This window comes from Egretta garzetta, unplaced genomic scaffold, assembly GCF_000687185.1.
Source record: "Egretta garzetta isolate BGI_Z169 unplaced genomic scaffold, ASM68718v1 scaffold360, whole genome shotgun sequence".
NCBI lineage: Eukaryota > Metazoa > Chordata > Aves > Pelecaniformes > Ardeidae > Egretta > Egretta garzetta.
Genome location: NW_009258261.1, coordinates 1,031,891 through 1,054,369, shown reverse-complemented (window position 1 = coordinate 1,054,369; position 22,479 = coordinate 1,031,891). Strand labels below are relative to the sequence as shown.

General features: G+C 43.2%; 1 protein-coding gene across 2 annotated transcripts in view; it reads right to left on the bottom strand.

The window, feature by feature from the left end:
• Nucleotides 1–8,234: 8,234 nt before the first annotated feature.
• The window catches only part of PELI1 (pellino E3 ubiquitin protein ligase 1), a 35,263-nt gene continuing 21,018 nt past the window's right edge, over nt 8,235–22,479 (bottom strand). Inside the window, exons 2-7 of one of the 2 annotated variants that reach the window (XM_009641753.2) lie at nt 17,026–17,167; nt 15,793–15,922; nt 14,120–14,221; nt 11,920–12,117; nt 11,612–11,800; nt 8,235–10,729 (exon numbers count right to left, since the gene is read on the bottom strand). In XM_009641753.2, the coding sequence (XP_009640048.2) occupies nt 10,163–10,729; nt 11,612–11,800; nt 11,920–12,117; nt 14,120–14,221; nt 15,793–15,922; nt 17,026–17,167 (1,328 nt within the window). In that variant the 3' untranslated portion in view covers nt 8,235–10,162. The remainder of the gene's footprint in view (nt 10,730–11,611; nt 11,801–11,919; nt 12,118–14,119; nt 14,222–15,792; nt 15,923–17,025; nt 17,168–22,479) is intronic. The other variant, XM_035896425.1, reaches the window with a different exon arrangement.

Here is a 22,479-nt window from a genome sequence, read left to right as displayed (position 1 = left end):
CTCTCAGCAGCATGAATATTTGCTTGCATAGGGTTGTTTTGGTGTGGATAATCCCTCTCACCATGCAGTTAAAACCTGAAAGAAGGGCTCTGTAGAAGATCCAAATTGCTCAGCGATCAGGGCTTAGGCACTCAAAACTGAAGTGCTTCTCGATGGGCAGAAATGTATCCAAACAGAGAACCATCAGGATATTTTTTCCCCACTGGAGGAGGTGGGTAAGAGTCTTTGGAGGGACGTGCAGCACGCAGGACATGGGCAGGGACCTTCTCACTTCATGCAGCAAGTGGGGGGCCTCAGGGAGGACGTGGTGAAGCCGAAGGTAGAACTGAGGAAGCAGAAGCAAGAACCCTGTCAGTCTGGCAAGCACGACCTGCAAAGAAAGATCAAAAGGACTGCTGTGGCATAGAGAAGAAAAGGCTGAGAAGAGACCTGGTCACAGCCTTCACATATGTAAAAGGCTGCTAGAAGGAGGGAGAAAAAAAAACCCCTATTGCTTTGCCTCCACATCCTCTGGGTTGTGGAGGCAGTAACAAGCAGTAAAGTGCTAAAGCTTTCCTTCTGGGGGGCTTTAAGTTCAAGATGAGGAGCAATTTCTCACCAGGAGGGCAGCTGAACTGAGGAACAGGCTGCCTGGAGAGGTGGTAGAGTCTCCATTCATCTGCAGATTTTGAAAGGTAAGCGAGTCAAATGCTCGCAAGCAGGATTTGGGTAGAGCTGGCCCTGCCACGGAGTGGACTTATGCAGGAGCAGACCTTCCATGGATCTGTAGTTACATTATGAACAATACATTTTAAAATCAGCTGATGCAAAGGAGCTTGCCTCTAAAACTCATGAAAAAGTTATTTGATGCAGTCTAGGAACCCTTATTGGTTTCTTTTCTTTTTTTCCCCTTGAAACATTAGGGAAATTCCAGAGACTAAGAGCTGGTACTCAAAAGAGAGCAAGAACTGTAATTTTAGACCAGCTCATCTGACATCCATACTGAGCAAAATAAAGAGAAAGCTAATGAGAGCTCGCACGTGAAGGACAATAACATAATGCCAATCAACATGGGGGTTTTTTGGAAGAAAAACACACATCTGGCAAACCTCCTTTCCTCCTTTGAGATAACACACTTGGCAGATAAAAGGCAGTCATAATGGAGTTTTGTAAGACATTTGACTCAGTACGGAGCCACATTGTGATTCAAAGATTAGCACTCCCCACTATCAGAAGAGCCCATGTTAGATGCATCAGCTGACAGCTCCCCAGTGGAGGCTCTGCCACAGACAGGGCAGAATCGCCCAGGAAGCACCCCAGAGCCGGGCTTCGCATTGCCCCACAGGGAACTGGGACCAAACATAAGGAGATCACGGACAGCACGCATACAGGACGTAAGGATCGACCAGGTGGCAAGCTGGCCAGAGGGAAGTAATTTAGAAACTGCTTCTACACAGAATACGCTGGATACATTGCTATTTTTTTGAGTACCAAGAGCAAAGGTGGGCTAAACCCCCTACCCTGGGGACTCCCACAGCTGCTCTTCCCTTCCTCTGCTGTGTCCAGGGGAAGCCAACCTCTGATGTCGGACCTTTATACTTCTGTAATGTGAATTAGCCCCTGAACTACAGCCTAAAAGATTGTTTGGGGCCAGCAGAACCTAAGCCTCTTACCTGAGACTATTCAACACATTTTTCACTGCAGAAACATAAATACAGTGTGGCTTTATTAACCATTAGCCTATAAAGATGAAAATATAGCAAAATGCAGACACACATGGTCTATAAATATATTTATGCTGTCATAAGGAACACTATTCCCAGGCCTCCACGGTATGAAAAACACTCCACCGTATAAATACTGTGCATTTGGCAGTATTGTTGTAAGGACGGGGGGAATGGGGTGGTTTTTTTCCTGAGGGCTGGCACAGTCCCTAGTCAAGCCCCACTTTTGCAAAGGCACTTGCCCTGGCTCCAGCAACGGCTTTCCCTGGCAGGCAGTTGCCAGGAGCTGCCAAGGAGTGCGACATGAGCACTGATTCATCGACGCCCAAAGGCGCTTGCACACACCTTCTGCTTCTCCTGCTCAAGAACAGGCAGAGTGAGATTTCCAAGTGATAAAGAGTGACGCTGGCAGAAACGCTGAGTAACACTGAAAACACCCAGAGCGATGGTGGAGCTGAGGTCTTCAGCATTGCTTACCCCGCCTCTCAGGAAAGCTGCTCCGAACCCACTTTTCATGCAAGTGAAAAAAGCATTAAATATCCATGCTCCGTGCTGTTAGGTGGCATTTAAAAGTCCACCTGATGATTTAGCTCCCCTTCAGAAGTGAAGCAATTAGATGAACCGAGGACCTGGCAGCTTTGCTCTGCAGAGCCTGGGGCTGCGTGAGCAGCCTAGGGGGAAGGGGCAGCAGATGGGAGAGGTGCCCGCATCCCTGACAACGCTTATCCTCCAGCAATGGTGGAGGGTGACACCACAGGTTCATCCCATGGTGGGACCCATGGACATGTCCCCATTACAAGGCAACACTCTACAGAAAGGCAAGCTGGGCAGGTGAGACCATAACATCTCAGCCCCCCGCAGTTTGGAGCCCTTCATGCCTTTAAAGTCACATTTTAGGTGTCCAGGCAAAATGAAGATGGGCATGCCTGCTTCTCAGTCCTACAGAGACTTCTGAAAATGTCAGCCACCATGCCAACTGGAAGCGCAGACCAGAGACAGAAAAGAGGCCAATTAAAAAGCCAGGTTGTCTCCGTGTTGCTCAGGGCTAGGAGAACAGATGATGGCATCGCTGGAAGCTGCGTTTGCTTTTAATTGTCCTTGTTACACTGAATAACTAATTCTCTCCTCCTCCCACACGACAGAAAAAAAAAAAAAAAAGCAGCATGGGCTTTTTGGAAAGGATGAGTTGACTCAATTCCTTTCCTACAGCGCATGACAGCAAGCTGCAGTTTTTAGCTTTGCATCCAGGCAAGTTTAGAATATCGCTGCATGCATTTGCTTTGTTTCAAATCTTCCAGGACAGCTAAAAATATTATTTTGGGGAGAAGAGGATATGGAAGCACTAAAGGCTTAGCAGCCAACCAAAGGGAATAGCACAGGTAGGTCCCATTTGTAGGGTGGTCATATTAAGAAGTTATTTTACAGGTGTCAGAGGGCTGGGATGTGGGAGGTGCTGGGGATCTGAGCACGACCCAGGGAAAGAAGTGAATCACCTCAGCCCAGAGATGAAACACTGGGCTTACCACAAGACTGATCCTTCATATGGCTGTGTCCCAGGAGCCCAGGAAAGCCATCACTCTCCCCTTACCCTTGATCAGCCCAAATTTCCAGCATTTTCCAGAAGAGACTGAAGGGAAACCCTAGCTAGGCTGAAGAATAGGTGCCCAAAAAAACCCCAAAACGCATTTTGCAGGGCCTGAGTCCAGCCAGCATAGTTCGATGCATTAAAAGTCACAATTTTCAATAGAAACAAAAAAAATCATAACCACAGCAAACATGACTGATAAAGTGTCAGATAAAACAACTGCTGAGAAAGGGGAGTCTGATTTAATTTTTGGGGGGAGGGGTTGAAGCAGAAACAAATTCAAGGACAAAGACGATGAGCTGTAAGTAAGCAGACAGGATGATCTTGTGAGTTATTAGTAAAGAGTACACAAAAGGAAGCTTTCCCTGCTCTGAGTGATTAACTGTGTGCTGCACTTTCATCTACTGTCTGAACACATGAACGATCGTTTCCTACCTACCCTCTTCGTGCCGCTTACGCTCCGTGCGGCGTGCTCACGGGGAATCCTTTGGAGTCCTTCATGTGCTGTGCAGGGGAAGCCTTTTAATGAGACCTTTCCACTAGGAAGAGGAAAAACAGACAATCCTGGCACGAATTATAGCTCCAAAGGACTCCGCACTCATCGTATTTCTGAAAGGCAGCAGATCTCCAGCAGCGATCTCCGTACAGAGCTGTTATTATGTACAGAGACAGGGTAGAGGAAGGAAGTCAGAGCAGATTAATAATTTACTCCCGCCTCAGAGCTGTTCAGTCACACTAAATCAGCAAAAGCATTCAAAATAAAAACATCACAATATCGCAGGCGTTGCCAAATTACAAAGGAGCTGCCTCTGCCAGCAGGAAAGTGCTTCTGTAGTTGATCCGTAAGGTCACTTGTGCCCGTGCGGAGGATGCGGGATGTCTCAGCCCCCTGCGTGGTAGCACTAGGCCCTCAGCAGGGGTGGCAGAACCAAGAGTTCACTGGTGCTTTCCCTGCTGCCACAAATGCATCCTTGAGCAGAGCCAGGCAAACATCACAGGGCAGAAAATAGGGCAGTGTTGGTGCTGGTGCTCATTCCCTCCTGCCAGCCTCGCAAGAGGGGCAGTAAGACAAGGACAGATGGCCGGGCACACTAGTGGCAAAATCGAGAGTGGCAGATTAAAAGGTGAATGGGAAATGGTTATCCACTGCCTCCTGCAACACAAGAAATTGGGTAGAAAGCAAAGTCATCAGGCAGGCTCAAAAGAAACAAGATCCTGCAACACAAGAAATTGGGTAGAAAGCAAAGCAGGCTCAAAAGAAACAAGCAGCACTTCATAGTGCATGGCTGAGCCTTGGGTCTCCTCGCCACAAGAATTTCAGGTGCTGGAAGCCTATCTGAGCTCAAATGAAGTTATATTAAAGGATGAAAAATCCAAGGCTGCCACCTTTTAGCGGTAGTTTCCGAGCCGCAACTTGTAGGAGGCTTGGGCAGCGTCACATCTGCTTGTGCTGTTCTTACTCCTCCCAGGCACACACTTACATCCAGCACTGGAAACCAAACAGTGGGCTTGGGTGGACCTTGCTGTACAAAAGAGCAATGACTCTGGATCCAAATGCTTTTCACACAGGAAGACCTGGAAGACAACTGTCAGCTCGGCTGCTCTGCAGTTCTGACACCAGACTGAGGGTCCACACCAGGACCTGGCACCATCCACCTGTTTTGCCATGTCCTTGTTGATCGGTGCAGCAGTAGGCAAGATGCAGGCAGATCTTGGGGAAAGGCTGGAGGCAGGGTGCTCCTGACTGCCAGAGCTGGTACTTCGCCTCCAGTTACTCATCTTCCCCGAGCTCATCAGGGGTTGCAGCCCCAGCCGATGCCTAACCTGATCCCGCACAGCCTAGTGCCAGGCAGGGCGAATGGGACCGGCTTCAGCAAATTTGCCTGCTTGCTGCAGCCATGGAAGGGACCCTATCTGCCAGGGAAGGGAGGAGGAGGATGGGCAGCAGCTCACAGGGGGAGTAAGGCATGAACATGGATTCAGGCACTGGGGCTTATGGCTAATGCTGTTCCCTAACGCTGCACTGATGCACAGCTTCAGGCACATCCACTGGTCCCACTGCAGGCTTTGCAGGCCCCCTGAGGCTGTGTTGGGGATGGCTGCTCTTGTAAGGGCAGCTCAGGTTTGAGGGAATAAAAGCACTTTTTTTCTGCCCTTTAAATCCGCCACCCTTTTGCTTTCAGGAGGGAGACAGGACCAGACTGACAAACAGTAACACCCAGCAGAGTTGAAGCCGACGGCTGTTTCTTGTGCAATAGCACAGGTCGGCATTCTCCCAGTTCAGCCTGTGTCACTGGGTACGTTACCATGGGATACCGCGTCCCAGCAGCACAGCTCAACACAGCACTGCTCTCTGCAAGAAAACAGGGTCCTGAGCTCTTGCTGTGGCCCTGGAAGTAGCGCCTGGAAAGGGGCAGGCTTGCTGCTGCCCGTGCAGAGGCCATGCTTGCCCAAAGAGCCTGACACAAGTCACAGGAACTGTCACCGCTCCCACAGAGATGCTCTCCCAGATTTCACAGGATGCACAACAGCGCATGTACAAGTGATCTCCTATAGCCACAAAAGAGCCTTAGAAGCTGCATTTCCAGGATGATCACAGCCCTTATGTTAAAGCCGAGTGCTACAATTAAAAATAGACGAGGTTTGCCAGTGTTTTTACAGAAAAGGAAGGACGGATTGCACAAGCCAAGACTAGGACCAGGAAATCTGGTCTAATTCAACAGCAACCAGGCCTAATCCAGGCTGAAAGACAGCGTGCCAGTAGGTAGCTGTACTCATCAAGATAGATTTATATTGCAAAACTGGAAATTTATTTTTAGAGTCAGGCCTGGAAAGTGTCTCCTCAGAAGGAGATCAAGCATGCCACAGCAGGGTCATTATGGGATTTGCAGAGCACCTTCAAATACAGGAGGACTGCTGGGGTGACTTCATAGTGTCATTAAACCTTTCAGGATACCAGCCTCATTCTTGCAGGTGTAACAACCCTAGCATAGACAGGATTAGAAAACCCCATCCCCAACCTGCACCACACATCTTGGAGCTGATGGTATCACTTGAACCTGATGGCTGAGTCAGCAGAGGGAACAGAGCTCCATCAGTGGCCAGGCAACCCAGTGCCTGCGCAGGGAAAGCCCCCCGCAACCTCCCCATTCAACACGCTGAGTCAGCACACCAAGAGCTGCCCCACTTCTGCTTTAGAAAAAAATATAGGGCTTCATTAGCCAGCTGCTGTGCCAAGCTGCTGCCTTTTACCAGTGTTAAATCCATGCAATTTCCTACAGCTGAAAAGCAAATGAGCCCATTAAATCACCTGCATTACAGATCACACATAGGGACTGCGCAGAACAAAGCAGCCATGCACAAACCGACGGCAGAAAGCTACCTGCTGATTTCCAGTTGCGTTTCTGCAGATCCTCACAAAACTTTAAGGCTAGAAAAGGGCCTACACTTACCTCATTTTCCACACGCATTCCCACATCAGTTCCACATACCTGCAGTGATCTCCCAGGGAACAGTCCTGTCCCACCTGCTGGCTGCACCATGGATGCCTCTTTCCATTCAAACAAACTCTGAAAGCAGGTTAAGGCCACAGATCTCCTTCGGGGCTGGTTTTTGCAGGTACAGGGGGCTGACTTAGGCTGCACACAAGTGGAGCTATAATCGTCTCAAAGCCAGCACAGTGCATCCTCTTGCACTTCTCCCAGCTCCCAGATTTGTTCAGAAGCAAAGGCCTTACAGGTCAGAGTGCTTCAGACAGCTGGTTGAGTCAAAGGGATCATTTCACTTTTAATCTGACATTCATTTTACAGTTTACAGGGCACAAGACCTTCTGTTTGTATTGTTTATTAAAGAACAGAAGCCTGGGGCGGGGGGGGGGGGGAACTCAAAGAGGGAACTGCAGTCAAAGCCACTGCTTTTAGTTAGCCTGCACGTTGTATGGGAACTGTTCCTCAAACTACTCAACCACCGCCATCCTGCTTTTGACAGTGGGATTTCCGTGTCTCAGGCATTTGAACGCCCATGTTCTGCCCATTTAAAAATGGGATTAACAAGCACATCTTAGGTCAAGAAAAGTACACAATAGGCAGAAAACATGGGGCAGACTCTGAAGGGTTATCTTAGCATAACGCTGCCCAGAGAAACAGCTGTTCTGCTAAGGCTACACCTTCTTCTGTGGTGGTTTTTCTGTTGGTTTTGGGGAGGGGGTGGGGGGCAGCAGTAGAGAAGCATAACGAAAGCATAAAGTATCATCTTAATGGGGGAGAGCTTAGCAATGGCTGTGTGTTGGGCATGAACCTCTCTTCTTCCCCTCCAGTCAGATGTGTGCACATCCAACTGCTGGCTCCACACCAGCCTCCAGCTGTGCCTCCAACACCGGGCAAGTACACCGCTTTCCACATGTCTGCTACTATCCAATTCTCAATCTGTTTTTATAATTTCATCTTTATATTACTCATACAGCTTTGTAGCTTTCATCATGTTCTTTTCTGAGTTTTCATATCCCTGTAATCAACAAGATCAGGACCAGAGAAGAAGTGTCAATCCGATTTTGTGGAAGATGAGATCAAGAGCTCTTGACATTTTACAAGAGCCCAGCCACTTGGTTAAAGTTTTTGCTTACATTTTGTTATTTGTAACTTGCTCAGGGAAGAGATCATTTAACTGTGTCTTTTGTACGAGAATCTTGCCTTTGTTAATGTCAGCTTAAATATAAAACACATTGAAAGGTCACATCTGAAAGGAGCCATTCAAATCCATGACCGGGATAACATGCAAACTCTCAACAAGTTGCTTCTTCTTTGGGATCTTAATTCACATGTGCAGAACAGACACCTTGCGTGACAGCTGAAGGGCCATCTCCAGCCACCTTTCACATCTCTTGGAAACAAAGCAACAGACCATCCCAGAATTTCTATTTTTGAAAAGTGTTTACTCACGTAGTCTGAATAAATTAATTTGCAAATAAAAATTAAACTACAGTATACTATAGTTTGAATAAAATGATTAGAACAACTACAATACAGGGATTTCTTGCTGCATAAGTTTCATTACTTAATGCATATAATCTGGAAAATGTCAAAATCAGTTATATTTCTACGGAAAGGGAGTAACAGCAGTTACTTGTACATGACAGCTAACTGAACTTATAATACAGGTTTCCTGACACATGCATTTCCTGAGTGAACCAAACAATATATATAATTTCTTTTTAAAAAATGGAGAAATAAATTGACAGTCAAAGTAAATAATTCATGACATCTAAGCAACATAGGTCTCTTTAAACCAAGAAAATTTTAGAACAGCTTCAAAAGGAAAAATTAAAGCTATGCTATAAAGTACAGAAATTTGCTACGGTCAATTATACAGTACGTATTTCGAAAAAAAAAAAAAGTATGAAGCTGGCCAAAAAAGCTCAACTCAATCCTAAAAAGGTCAGGTTGTGTATTTGCCATGAAGCACAGTGGGTTAGCAGCAAAGCTGGATGTAGTGCACTGGCCTTTTCTGGTGGATACAGAGGGAAAGGAAGGGTAGGGAGGGGAGAACAGAGAGAGGTTGCTAACTGGAGCCCACCACAGTGCGAGCAGACCACACGCAAGCATCCCGCACCGAGGACTGCAAGCCCAGTCCCATCCCAGCTCAAGCTCTCCCTAAGAGATTGCCAATTGTGACAAGTTGCACAAGGATGCTAGGATGCAGGCACGCGTCCCCTGGGTACCAGGCTTCAACTCTGTTCCATGTGTGGCCTAGATGAGTATTTGCACCCAGCTCCTCGCAGCATGGTAAAGCCAAGCCCACGAAGCCTGTGGCTCTCACACGCCCAAGCGTGCCAAGTTTGCAACGGGCCAGAAGAAAGGCAGAACATCCAGCTGGCAAGCCTGTCACAAGGTGCGACCTTGGCCAATTTGCAAATTGCTCCCTGCTCCCCATGCATGTGCACGGGCACATCCGCCTCTCCCCTCACTCCCCGCCCCAAACAGCAAGGAACAAAGTGAGCCTCAACTTTCAGGTTTGTTAATGTTTAACATTGGAAAAACCCTCACGAATGTCACTAATGCTAAATAAAGAGATGTGTTAGCATGAAGGGAGAAAAAAAATCCTTAATCTAGACTAAGTTGCATATTCAAAGAGTCTGGTAAATATTCTCCTCGTAACCAGATCTTAAGTACAGTCCTACCAAAAAGACATTTTAAAAAGTCTTTCTTAGCTACCTTTCAACATGGTTAAAGCACACCTTTATGCCATCATAATTTGCATTAGCTTTGTTTAAAAAGCATTTTAACTATTCTAAGAACTCAGTATTTTAGATTAAAAAAGATTTTTCTACCATTTCCATCTCACATCCTTCTCCATCCAGAACTACTCTACGCATCCAATCGCTGGATGAACACACTATGACCATGCTACTCTCTAAACGTCCTATGTATTTTCAATAATAAAGATAAATAGAAAAGAGTTAATATACACGTTATATTTTACAACGTTTGCATCCAAGCTGTAAACTAATGTTCTTTGAACTATTTACCCTCCATATACAAAAAGAATGAAACAACTTTCAAACACTGTGGGCATGTGATTCAAAACCATTAAACAGAAGGCATCGAAGTTCACTCTACACCGCTTCCTTCACCTCTTCAGAAGTAGGTATTAACTAAAAAAGAAAAAAACCACAAGAGTTCTCTCCACCCTTCTCCCCCCATTTCTTCCATTTTCCAGACTTTTCTCAATAGAGAGGGATTTAGCTGTTGTAACAAAAACCCAAAAATTCTTCATCTTAATGCAAACCAGCAAAGCCCAGAGAATACGAAAGACAGTTGGTTTAAAAATCAGAATAGCTTAGCTTATCAGTTTACTGCAGTCCTTGGTAACACATGTGTTAGTCAAGAGGTCCTTGGAAAATGAGTCTGATGTAACCTTGCTCACCAGCCAGCTGATGCGCACAGAACGGACAGGCTGCGTGAAAAGTGTGAGTACCGTGAGGAAGAGGAATTTGGGACCAATATGCAGTTGTCTTTTCTGAGCACACGTGTCCACAGGGGCTGAACGCGTGAGTTGGAGGTCCTGCATCCACATAAAATCCTGCTTCACATCCAAGCCACAGAGGCACATAGGGGCCAACAGAGCGGCACATGGGACACTCGCGATCCTTGCCGTCTCTCTCCTCTTTGTTTCCCCAATTGTGATAGCCGTGGACGTGGCCACAGTTCAGATACACCCACGGCTGCTTTTCATCTACAACATCTTTTCTCTTCATGCTGGGAAACGCCAAAGTGTTAAACCCCACAGGACACTGGGGCCTTGCCGCGTTTATTTCCTGCCTTAGCGCCTCCAGGTGCTTGACAGTAGGAGTGCGTGAAAGCCCTTCGGCAGTGCGCCACAGCAGCGTCGCTCCACACAGGTCGATTAGAGAGCCGTCCTGGAGTTGGTTTGTTTCATTCTCAACCTTGTGATGGACAAAGAGGAAGAGAGGTGTCACCTAAGGTTACCTGAAGAGCAACATAAGGCACTTCCATAATACAAATCTGCCTGGAAGATCTAGACAAGAAGTTTCAAGCAGCTCCTGATATCCTATACAAGATACCCATAGAGAACCCACTATCAGCTTCTCCCTCTTTTTAAAAGAAAAAACAAACCGCCAAAACTCCCCCAAGCCCCCCCAACTTCGTGACAAGTTTTGTTAGTCTTCCATTACATTTTAGACTTTCTTCACACACACCTTTACACATGGCTTTCCTCTCCTACAGAAAAAGTCACCTGTCAGCATCCCTAGCTAAATGAATCACTTAAGTCTTCATGTAGCATTTCTTTTTGCTAAGAAATCCCAAGTCATACTAAAACCAATCATCTCCCAGAAACATCACCAATGCTTTGGAAACAAGGGGAAGAGTAAAACTCAGAGTGCCAAGGTGGAAATGGAAGTCCAGGTATATAGGCATATGTCAATAAAACTATAATTATTTTTTATTATTATATAAAAGGGAAAGTGGGAAAACCTTAAAAGCAGAAATTCAAAGAGGGAGAATACTCTTTAAAATGCGTGCATGACTATGACAGTTTGCAGAAGAGCATAGTTGACTGGCAACTCAATTTAGGAAAGCAGTCTAGATCTGCAATTAAGTACTAGTTTGCAGGTAAATGTCAGTTATTCAGGTTGAGCAAGACACCTTCATGTATGAACACAGACACAAAAAAGTCAGTGTAACTAATTACACAGGTGATGTCTACACATGAGGCAGATTCTGGCCTCTGTTTACGCCCAAGCTTTACCACTTACACTTCTACCCATTTTAAACAAGCTGCATAAAACATTGGTCACTACTTTTACCATTTTTCCCCTCTGCTGAGCTGATCTGGTTTCACGGAGGCTGAACACATTCCCACACACAGATATCTCTCTCCACACCCCTGGCTTGGAGTCTTCTGTAAATCCATTACGGGGATGCATAACAAGAACTCCATTTGTGGTTAGTCCATCCATTTGCCCATCTGATGTCTTCCACTTTGCAGCTTTCTCCTAAGAGAAATTACGTCAATGAAACCTTTTAATTTGGCTGAAGTGGAGCTATGCATTAGTTTAAAAAATAAGCCTACATTGAACTTGGAAGGGAAAAAAAAAAGGAAGAGTTCCCTTACCCCAAGAAAGATGTTTTTTGAAGAGTCAAATCCTGCAGCATATATTCTTGCTGTAAAAGGAGGGTTACGTTCACATATGATTCTGCAGGCAAACCTTGATATAGTGCTCTGCACAGACTGTGTATCTGAATTACTCTGACTTCCAGGAACTGTATCTGTCACGACAAAGTCTATAGGACTCTCTGTTGACCGACCAATCTGGAAAGGGATTTAAAAAGACCCAGCTGTTTAGAAGTTTGCCTTTGGGTCTAGGAATATTCAAACTCAAAGCATTCAGAAGTGATCAAGAAAAAAAAAAATCATGACATTCCAGTTTGAAGCATTCCCCTCCACCAATCTAAATTTAGGTTTCTAAAACCTAATCTGAATTGATGAGTTATTCCACCTCCATGTGACCAAAGTTATTCTGAAGGCTGAGTACAGCCAACTGAAAGAAGGGGAAATAAAGTGATGTAATTAAGTCAATTCTGAGACAATTTCCCATTGAAGACCTCATCAGAGAGGTTACACTCAGGTCAGCTGGACCAGCTGCAGCAGTGCCAAAACAACTAGGAAACTGCATTTAAATGGAAGAAAAGTGGTATTCAGTCACTTTGCACGCCCAGAATATTCTGAAAAATGCCAGACTTAGGTGGAGGTGTAGAAGTAGGAAAATTAGATTGTGAGCTGACTCTCCAGCTGCACTGGGGCACTGAAAAGCAGCAAATCTGTCAGGAAAGACCAGGTACAAGATGTTTATGGCAGGGAGGGGTTACATTAATATGCACAGAACACAACAGGAATACAACATCTGAATACAAACAGATTTTTCTAGTAGCTGCACCTTCTTTTCTGGTTACATGGAGAATATGTTTTGCAGTCCCACACAGCGCTACCAGGTTTGATAGAATTGCTTGGGTTTCACTGCTTTTCCAGTAACTCATCTTGACCTTTTCCTTATAAAGCACAAAGAAAAGTTATATCCCTCTCCCAAGCATCTACATAGCCAGGTTTAAAGCCCACTTACACACCACTACCTTTCGCTTGCTTCCAGAGCTCCCAACAGTCTCTTATAGACAGTTATATTACAACTGATTAACTGCTGGGCAGGAGACCCAAAAGCCTGAGGTGCATTTTGGTGAAGGCTGGATGGAAAACTTTCATGAGACTGAAACTGCTTTGTCAGAATGTATTTTTCTATTGCTTCTTAGGCAGGATAACCCGTCAGTACACAGGGATTGCCACTGGCAATTTTAGAGCAGCACGCATGCCACAGCATGCCTGAAGAGAAAACACTTACGCAAACAATAGCTTATGCTGCAGTTAGTTCGTTACAGCCCTTTTGCTCTGTTGTAGGTATTTGCAGTTGCACAGCAGCTTCCTCCACCACTTAGCAACACCTCCCACCTCCTTAGGTCCTGCAGTGGCGTCACAGCTAAATGCTGTGACAGCAAAACTCCTTGCCATAATTTAGCAACAACAACAAAAAAAAAAAATCAACGCAAGATCAGTCCAGGAATCAGAAGGAACAAAGCACACAAAAAAAACCCCCAAAACAAACCCCTTCCTTCTGAGAAAAACAGGAAACAATTATGTGATATGAGTGCACACCACAGCTGCAAATGTGTTTGTGGTTCCTTCTCATACATACAGGAACTGCAGCAAAGTTGCTCAGAACTGCCAGCACATCAGAACTGGGCCTCCTCTCTACACATTCCCCAGCGCTTTAGACTTATTTCTAGGTTTGTTTAAAGCCGTTAGGGGTGTTTTTCATATTAGTTGTGTCAAAAGCTTTTCTGTAGTTTCTCACTGTATTTCTTCTACCCTGTCTCCAACTGGGAGCATTTTGTAAATGCTAGAAGCAAAGTTCCAAGTGCTTAAAAAGAGAACCATGCACTTTATTCTTCACTTTGCAAAGAAGGACTAGGAGACAGATTACATGACTTGCAGACTTGCAATCAAAGGCAAAACCGTAATCCTGTGCATTAGTCACAAAAAACCCCAACTTTCACCTCTGACCAAGCCTAAAAGAGATGCACAGATACACAGCCTTGTTCATGTGATGGCCTTGGGAGCGAACAGAATTAAATGTCTCTGAATAGTGAAGTGCAACAAGTGACACATGCAAACTTTTGGGTCTGAGGGAAAAAGCCTGTTGAGAAGATGTCTTGTTAGGAACTACCAAAAGCGAGAATACGTTTATGATATTTACTTCACATACCTGGAACATATCTGTGTTGCTGTCATGTGTATATTCAACTACTACTGTCTGGGCCCGAGACAAAGTGTAAGATATGCTGTGTTGGTCCTTATTACTTATTGCCTATGGAAAAAATGCCAAATATTATTGAACCAGTGAACAACAACTCTACTGAATACAGCAGCAAAGCAGACAATATATATAACCAGGCTCTTGTTCTGCTCAATTAATGCATTAAGGCAGAGGCTTGTTAGTGACACACCTGTAGTTAAACTTCACAAAACCCAATCCTGGCCATTAAAAGAAGCTGCAGGATTGATTCAGCAACAGACCAAACTGGTCTCTTCACTACACGCTGCAACAAAATACATGTAACCAAGTGTATTATTAGTCATTCTTCATGTTAAAGCAATGCTGGCCTTAACACAAAAGAACAAAACAACTGAGCGCAAAGGCTAAAGCTGAATGTAACACCTCCATGGCCTTCTCAGGCTGAACTTCTCCAACAGCAAACTGAGGACAAAAACCTTAGGGACTTCATTCTAAAACCAGGATATGAGTTCATACTAAAAATCAGTGATGATTAATAAGATACACAGACAAAAACCATAACAAGTACTGGTGGTAAACAGGGTAAAATGGAGAAACTCTGCACAAGTTGCAGCAAAGTAATCTAGGTTTCAGTTTGTTAGTCTAGATTTTAATTCTGCAACTACCTACTAGGAACTGATCAAGCACTCTTCTAAAAGTGCTTCTAAATAGCACTTACTTGAAGACCCTAAAGAATTAGGCAAAAATAAATGTTCTTTTCACAGACCTACAGACATAATTCTATTACAAGAACTCTGGTTAGCAAAATGCTTTTTATTTCAGAATACTTTATGCAATATTCTTAAGTGTCAAGGTATTTAGGGAGCGAAATCCTTAACATGACTGTATTTAAGGGCCTGATCTTAACATTGGAGATCTCTGAACAACCACTAAGCATTCTCAGATTCCATTGGTTTTAGCAGAAATGCTCCATTTGTTACTGAACATAATTGCACATACACTTGAATTGACACAATATGGAAGTACTTCATGGTAATACCTTACCTGTAATACATTAGTTTTGATATGAAATACAATTCAGCCTCAGGACTGAAGCCCCTCCTTTACTGCTTCTTAATGAGAAGTCTGAACTTGATTATGAGCAGTATAAAACATGCCCTGCAAAACCCACCTGTCCTCGTCCCTGGGGAACTCCTGCCCATCGGGCAGGATAGCAAGTGCACACAGAGCTTTAGCAAAAGACCATTTCAAAGTCAGCTTCATCTGAAGCAAAGTTAGCCCTAAAGCACAATTGAGTGTGAAAACAGGAAGGCTAGAACAGATGTCTGTAGTGAGTTTGGAAGGAAAACAAAATAGAAAGTGCTTTACATGACTAGCCTGTGCCCTTGAATATTCATGTTTCAGAAATAAACATTTTTCTTTCTGGACACAGCAAGGACTGGGCACCAGATTTGTTTTGCTGAATGGTTTCCTGCTAACCCTGACAGGTATCAAAAAAACTTGGATAAACATGAACCATTCTTTTTGCAGCCAGAACTTCATGCTTTTTACACCATTTCATCTCAACGTAACAGCACTGACTTCACTGAACTCTTCAGACAGCACCAGGAGAAATAAGACTTAACTAGACAAGTCAAGCTTACCTTTGCTGCTTGAGGGGTACAGGCAATATGCACAGTGCTAGGTTTCACCCCATTTGGTTTGGGCCTTTTAAATAAAGCAAACCTACTTTTTCTTCTTCCTCTATCTCCATTTGGGAGAGACCCATTGTACCTATGAAAAAAGACAGAAAAAGAACAAAGTCCATCCTCCTGTATCACTTAGCTTCTCACAAGATACAGACCCACAAGAACTTTCATACTAAGCACAAAGACTTCTTGATTAGTACAGTATTGAAAAAATTACAGATTTCCAATTAAGCACATCTAAATCTGAGAATGGATAAACACAATATTGAAACATGCCCACGGAATTACAGCATATGCACACAAAGCTTGTAGGGCAAGGAAAGCTACCCAGATTAATCTCAAAGCTACTACTGACAAGCAAGAGAGACTCTATTCCCAAACATGGAAACAAGTAAGGTTATACGCCTATCTGTAGCTTCTCTCTCTAATGGTGTGTTCACACTATAAATGAAAGAATTCACCAAGCCTGCTGGAGAGCTAATATTTTAGAGAATTTTGGTACCCTTGTAAGAAATAGACATACTGTTCTCTGAAACTCTGGTTTAATCCACCAGAAAACCCTCAGACCCTAATTTTGAACATGTCAACATAAACAGGCCAGCCAGCAAATTTGCTTTATTAAAATCTTCTGTTTGCACTTGGATATTACAGAGTCAGCTACCACTTTCTTACAGAACTGCTTTCATTTTACTTAAAGTCCTAGGGAACTTCTCCTTCCACATTGTCACATTAGTCATCTGTCTAGGTACAACATGGAACCATCTGGAAAAACCTTCACAAATTGGCTGCCTTTGTCATGAAACACTTACCTGGGAAGAACAGAAGAGCTGAAAATAAACCTACAACGACTCAACTGTTTCAAGCCCTACCTCCACACTCAACGCTGTCACAAAAAAAAGCATGTGTGCTGCAGTGCAATTTACCAATATATAAAATTATGTGTAGTGCCTGGTCACCACTGAAAAAAGTAACCTTCCTTCCACTCCCTCCCTTACATGAGATCAGCTGCCAAAGAAAAGCTGATCAACTCACCATGTAGTTGCATGCTGACTATACATGCTGCGAAAGAAGGAGTTTGAGTGAGAGGTTGTGGGACTATCTCTCACAGCAACCTGCATTTTATCTGCTTTAAGTGCACCCTTAAATTCTACCTTCATTCTCACTTCCAAGCAAGACACAAGTACTTACCCTAATACAATCAATTCACCATACTTTACTGGTGCTTTTGATGGATGATTTTCTTGATCAGGAGAAAACATGAGCTTAGCTAATGACTTCTCGAATTTCAGGTCTCTGATCAAGAGTTGTGGCACACTTTTTTCATTATTTCCTGTAAAAACAAAGATTAAGTTAATGTAAAAGACTCAAACCCATCAGTTACACAAACCTGCACACTTATCTGATGCAGTAAGTACAATATTTTGTGTTTTCCATATTTTGGTTTTGCCTGAAATAATTTTAAAAACATACATATGAAACCACATCAATTAAGGTTGAATTGCCTGGAAGAACTACCAGATCACAAAAAAACCACAAGTGCACTTCAAAGATTCCAGTATGGCCTTGATAAAACATCCACAGTTGTTTTCCTTCATGCTATTTTTTAGTATAAATGGTATATAGTTTCATTTAATATGTTTGGTTCAACTAGCAAGAAGTAGAGACAGATAGAGATTAAATGTAAAGAAAAAAACCAAGCAAGACCAGTCCATTAGCTAGAGAGGTAGAAGCTTTCATGGGAAGTATCCAATTCAGAGCTTTCCATGAAATTTCTGGATTTGCAGATGGAAGGAAGTTGTAAGGCAATTTGATAGCAAGTCTACCATACAAGTCTGGGGTGTGTAATGTGATGTCTCATGTTTAACAAGAGACAGAAGTGATACAAACAGATGTTTGAAGGAGATTTCCTGAGGGAATTCCACATAATTCTTAATGAGAACAGTCTCTTTAAGTGCGACTTTTCATCATACTTCTGCTCTGAAGAACAGTTCACACTAGTATTTTTTACATCTTCTCATTAGTAACATTTCCAGAAACCTCTGATCTACCCGACCCATCCCTAACCTTTCTATAGAGCTCTTTTGGGTAGGCTTTCTCAATAAAGAATAAAGCTGATGCTAGCCTGTTTGAGGCTTTCTTTAACAGAAGCAAGAACATTCCCGTGGTTCTTCCAAGTAAGCTTTCATACCAGCTCAAAAAGCTAAAAAGTTTTTTTACTTCTGATGGTTAACATTCTGCCTTCTGTTCAAATACACATTTTGGCCCATGTAACATTTCTTATATCCAGTCATCAACTTTTATCATGACTACAATGCTGTATCTCCATTTTCTTCTACCTCAACTAGACTGTAGATATTAGCAGAAAAGACATCACACAGATTTTATCTGCCCCACCTTCTGTCCTAATAACAGAGAAAAGGAAGTGGCCATGCTTGACACTCTGCTCACATTCATTCAGAAGCTGATGCAAAGATCCCTTTATTGATCTGATCTCTACTCTCCCTCGACCTTCTTTGCTCCTTCACAGAGAAGCTTGGCCTTCAACAGCTCTTCTCAATCTACCAATTTCTTATTCAGCATGGATACATTGATCTCCACCCTGCAATCAGCTCACAGCACTATCTGAAAATTCACTACTCTCTTCCATTGCCTTCTTACATGCCATGCCATGTATTTGGGAGAGCTTTACACAACACATGCAATGACATCTTGCTGTGCTCCAAACCTATGCTGTGATGCCTGCAGAATACAACCAGGAGGCTAAACTGAAGCCTTTATCCTTTGCTCTCAAATCTGGGTACTGAGGATTTCATAGTTCTTGGAATAACAGATTAACTGAAGACTGCCTTTGTGGTTAGCACAGGTGTAACACCACAGCAGGATCCTGACCTACTGCTAGATGTGTGAGCACATTGTAATAAACCTGATCTGCACAACACTATACTGTGAATTGTCTGCGTCCAGTCCACACGACAATTACATGAATACATTTTTGTTGCACAGGAAGCAGTATACATTTTCACTAGGCAGCTATCCTGGTTCAAGCTCATGGTCCATCATTTAGCTGGTGCAGAAAGTGCCTTATGCTGATCCAGGGGTCCCCATCTGTCACACAGGAACAGCAACAGCAGCACAGGAGACAGCAAAGCGGTACAGTTTGCTCAGAATCATTTCTAGATTGCTGACCCACGTGTAGCAGCCAGTTAACTGGGATGGTGAGGGTCCTTACTGCTGTAGGTGGGGTGCACAGTTTTGCCTTTAAAATTCCAGAATTAAGAATTTAAAGCAAACTTATCATATGAAAACATGTCCTTAAATTCCTATCATGCCAGTAGCCATAACACATAGCAGCGGAGAGTGTCCCATTTGATAAATGGAGCCCCACAACATTAACTGTGTTCACAGTTTTCATATTTGCTATGGCCAGCTGCGGTCTTCCTCGCCTCCTGGCATTACAAACGCTTCTTGGAGCACCACACCAGCAATCCTCTGACTAAATGGAGCCCCACAACATTAACTGTGTTCACAATTTTCATATTTGCTATGGCCAGCTGGGGTCTTCCTCGCCTCCTGGCATTACAAACACTTCTTGGAGCACCACACCAGCAATCCTCTGAAACCATGTGCCTCTGAAGACACTGCAGGTGTGGTTTACTGACATTAATACTAAACTATCTAGTTCTCAGCGCTTAACAGCATTTGGTTCTCTAGTATAAATATTAAGTATTTATCAGTATATAAAGGATATCAATATACTTACTATGAAGTAATACTATCAACTTCAGCATTTCTTGTTTTGCTTTATTTTAAAATCTTCTTGTATTATGGTTGCTTATATATCCTCTTCTAAAAACAGCTCCTAATGTTTTAATCTCCTCCCCAAATGATTAACCTATTTTCTGCCTGAATATTGATCTCCTCAGCAGTCTCTTCCCTGCACTTCAGTCTTTTCCACATACAACTCATTTAATCTTGGCCATTGCATTTCACATGCAATGCTTCACATTTCATTGCTAGAATATGTAATGGTTGTCCTTTGAACAGGCATTTAACAACTCAGAAGAAATACTACTATGAAATCTATAGCACTGCTCATTAGGAAATAACATAGGACTAGTAAATACCATGACAGGAAAAAAGAAAAAAAAAAAAAGATTTGACTAGTATCCACCCAACACTATGGTGTTTGAAAAAGAGCTAATCCATTCACTTAAAGAAGGTGGGAAGGCAAGCATTAAAAATAACTTCAACTCTTGCTATTAGTACAAGAAAAGGTTTGGCATTTCTCTTCACCCAAGTGAACGATTTCAGGGAAAGCTAAGGGAATACATCTCCCAGTCACAGGAGACAGCTTCTGAGTCTCATTAAAAGTAATTACACATGAAAAGTTAAAGGAAAATCTAAAGATTAAAACCTGAAGAGTTACATGGCCAGTAACCTCCTCTTAGGAGATACCTGAGCAGAAGCCATAAAGGGGGCCAATAGTTCCAAGTGGTGGACTTCAGCAGTACAAGAAGTTAACTAGAACATCTTAATACAAGAAGTGTCCACCATCTAACGCTCAGCTCCCACTTAATACATTGTTTGTTTCACATTTAAAGAAATCCAGTCAAATTTTATTTTGGGACCAGCACATATGATGGAAACTGACTTATTTGACTTAAGGAAGGTTCAAGAGTTTGCAGTCTAGAGCTACCATTAGTAAACCAGCTCGTTCAAACATTCAAACCATGCCTTTGAAAATGTAGGAACTTAATTTTTTAAAATGTGCCTCAGAACCTTATGAGGTGCACACATCACTTTCACAGCTAACACCCAGTAACTTCAACTCAAGCACATACAAAATTCAGAGCCCCTAAAAAAAAAATCAGCACAACATACATGCTACTTCTCACCCAGTATGATCTGCCTGATGCACTGTACCCAAAAAGAAGGTTCATTTCGTTCCCAGAAATAACAAATATTAATTATATTCTTCCAATGAGAAGACTAGTCCCGAAGACTAATCCAAGTGGCATTTGATGTCTGCAAATAAAAGTCCAATGTTGTCCCACTGGAGAGGAGTGTAACAGGCCATGGGATAACATCTCCACTGCTGAAACAGAGCAGGCTTATGGATCATTTAAAGCTGGATAAAGCATTTAAGAACTTACAGGAGGGAATGCTCTTGAGCTGAGAGGAAGGATCCACTAACTTATATAATAAGCCTTCTCTTGTAGAATAACCTGTCCAGTTTTTATTCCTAGAATACTACAAGAGACTTCTTAAAAGTGTTAGGAATGGCTAATTAAATACATTAGAAAGACAACCTGGCCCTGTAGAGCCATTATACAACTAAGCAACTGACTGCTTGAGCAAAACAAGCAAGTTAGCTTTTTGCCACGAGCACTAATTTTGCCGCAGCACCTCTGGCCACCAGTGGAGCAGGCTTCACTGAAATCGGCTCTCAACAACCGACTGTTCCAAAACTCCTCCAAGACCCTTCAACACCAATGAGGAATAAGGTGCTAGTTACAAGATCCCACCCCGCCCTATATTCTTCCAAAATCATAGAACTGGTAGAAGCAAATTTTCACCTCAAGATCTCTGCTTCTGCTACAGAGAAGAGACCAAAGCCTGAGAACCGCTACCTGGGCGCAGTCCTGTATTGTATTCTATAATATAATAGATTTTGTGAGTAAAGCAACTTGCAAACAGAAAAAATAGTTTTGGAAAGGCATTACTTGACTGGTGAGCACAATTATTTGCAGTTAGCACTAGTACCCATCATGTTTCTGTTCGTGCCTTTTAGTCTCAAAAATAGGAAACTGCAACAGGAAAGCCTTACAAACAATTAATACATTTTTATCCTTAAAACTGGTTCCTCTGGAGCTGGGAGAAAGCTCATGGAAGGTAACTTGCACAATACTGTCATGTGCAACTGTTTTGAGGGACTGGAAAGAGATGATATCTAAACTGAAAAAGTATTTTAAATTTGTTTTGGAAATGGAAATCCAGTTTCTTACAAGACTTCTTGTTCAATATTCACTTGAGTCACAGAAGGCTAAGACTGCTATAGCAGAAAGCAAGCCACAGATTTCTGATTACATTCAAGAAGAAGGAAAAGCCGTATCATCGTACTTTCTCCTGTCACATTCAAACACTGGTCTCTGAATCTGGCAGCAGACTATTCTTCCCGGAGAAGCAAACCACGCTTCAGAGTAGCATTTAAGAGTCTGCCCACTTTCACCGAACGTGCCATTTTCAGTGGGAGACCCAGAAATATAATGAATTTTGGTTGGTTTTGAACTATCAGCTTTAGCTTACCAGCCATCCTCAATCATTAAACTGACTTTTCCAACCATGAGACTCCTACCCGACTAGTCTTTGGTGGCTTCTACAGAAAGTCTTCAGATCTGGTTTGCACTGAGGAACAGCACCCCACGAATAAGTTTGCTATTTAGTAGACCAAGTACAGCTTTTGTAATTGCGGCAAGAATAGCAGTATCTTAATGGTTAAAATGGAGCAGGGGGAGGGGAGAACATAAATTCAATGAGCCCAAGCAGAGATTCATTAAACACTCGGCTGTGAGCTAAAAATACTAGAATAAAAGTCTCTTTGTAATAAATTACCATCATTTTCTAAACACAGAGCCAGCATTA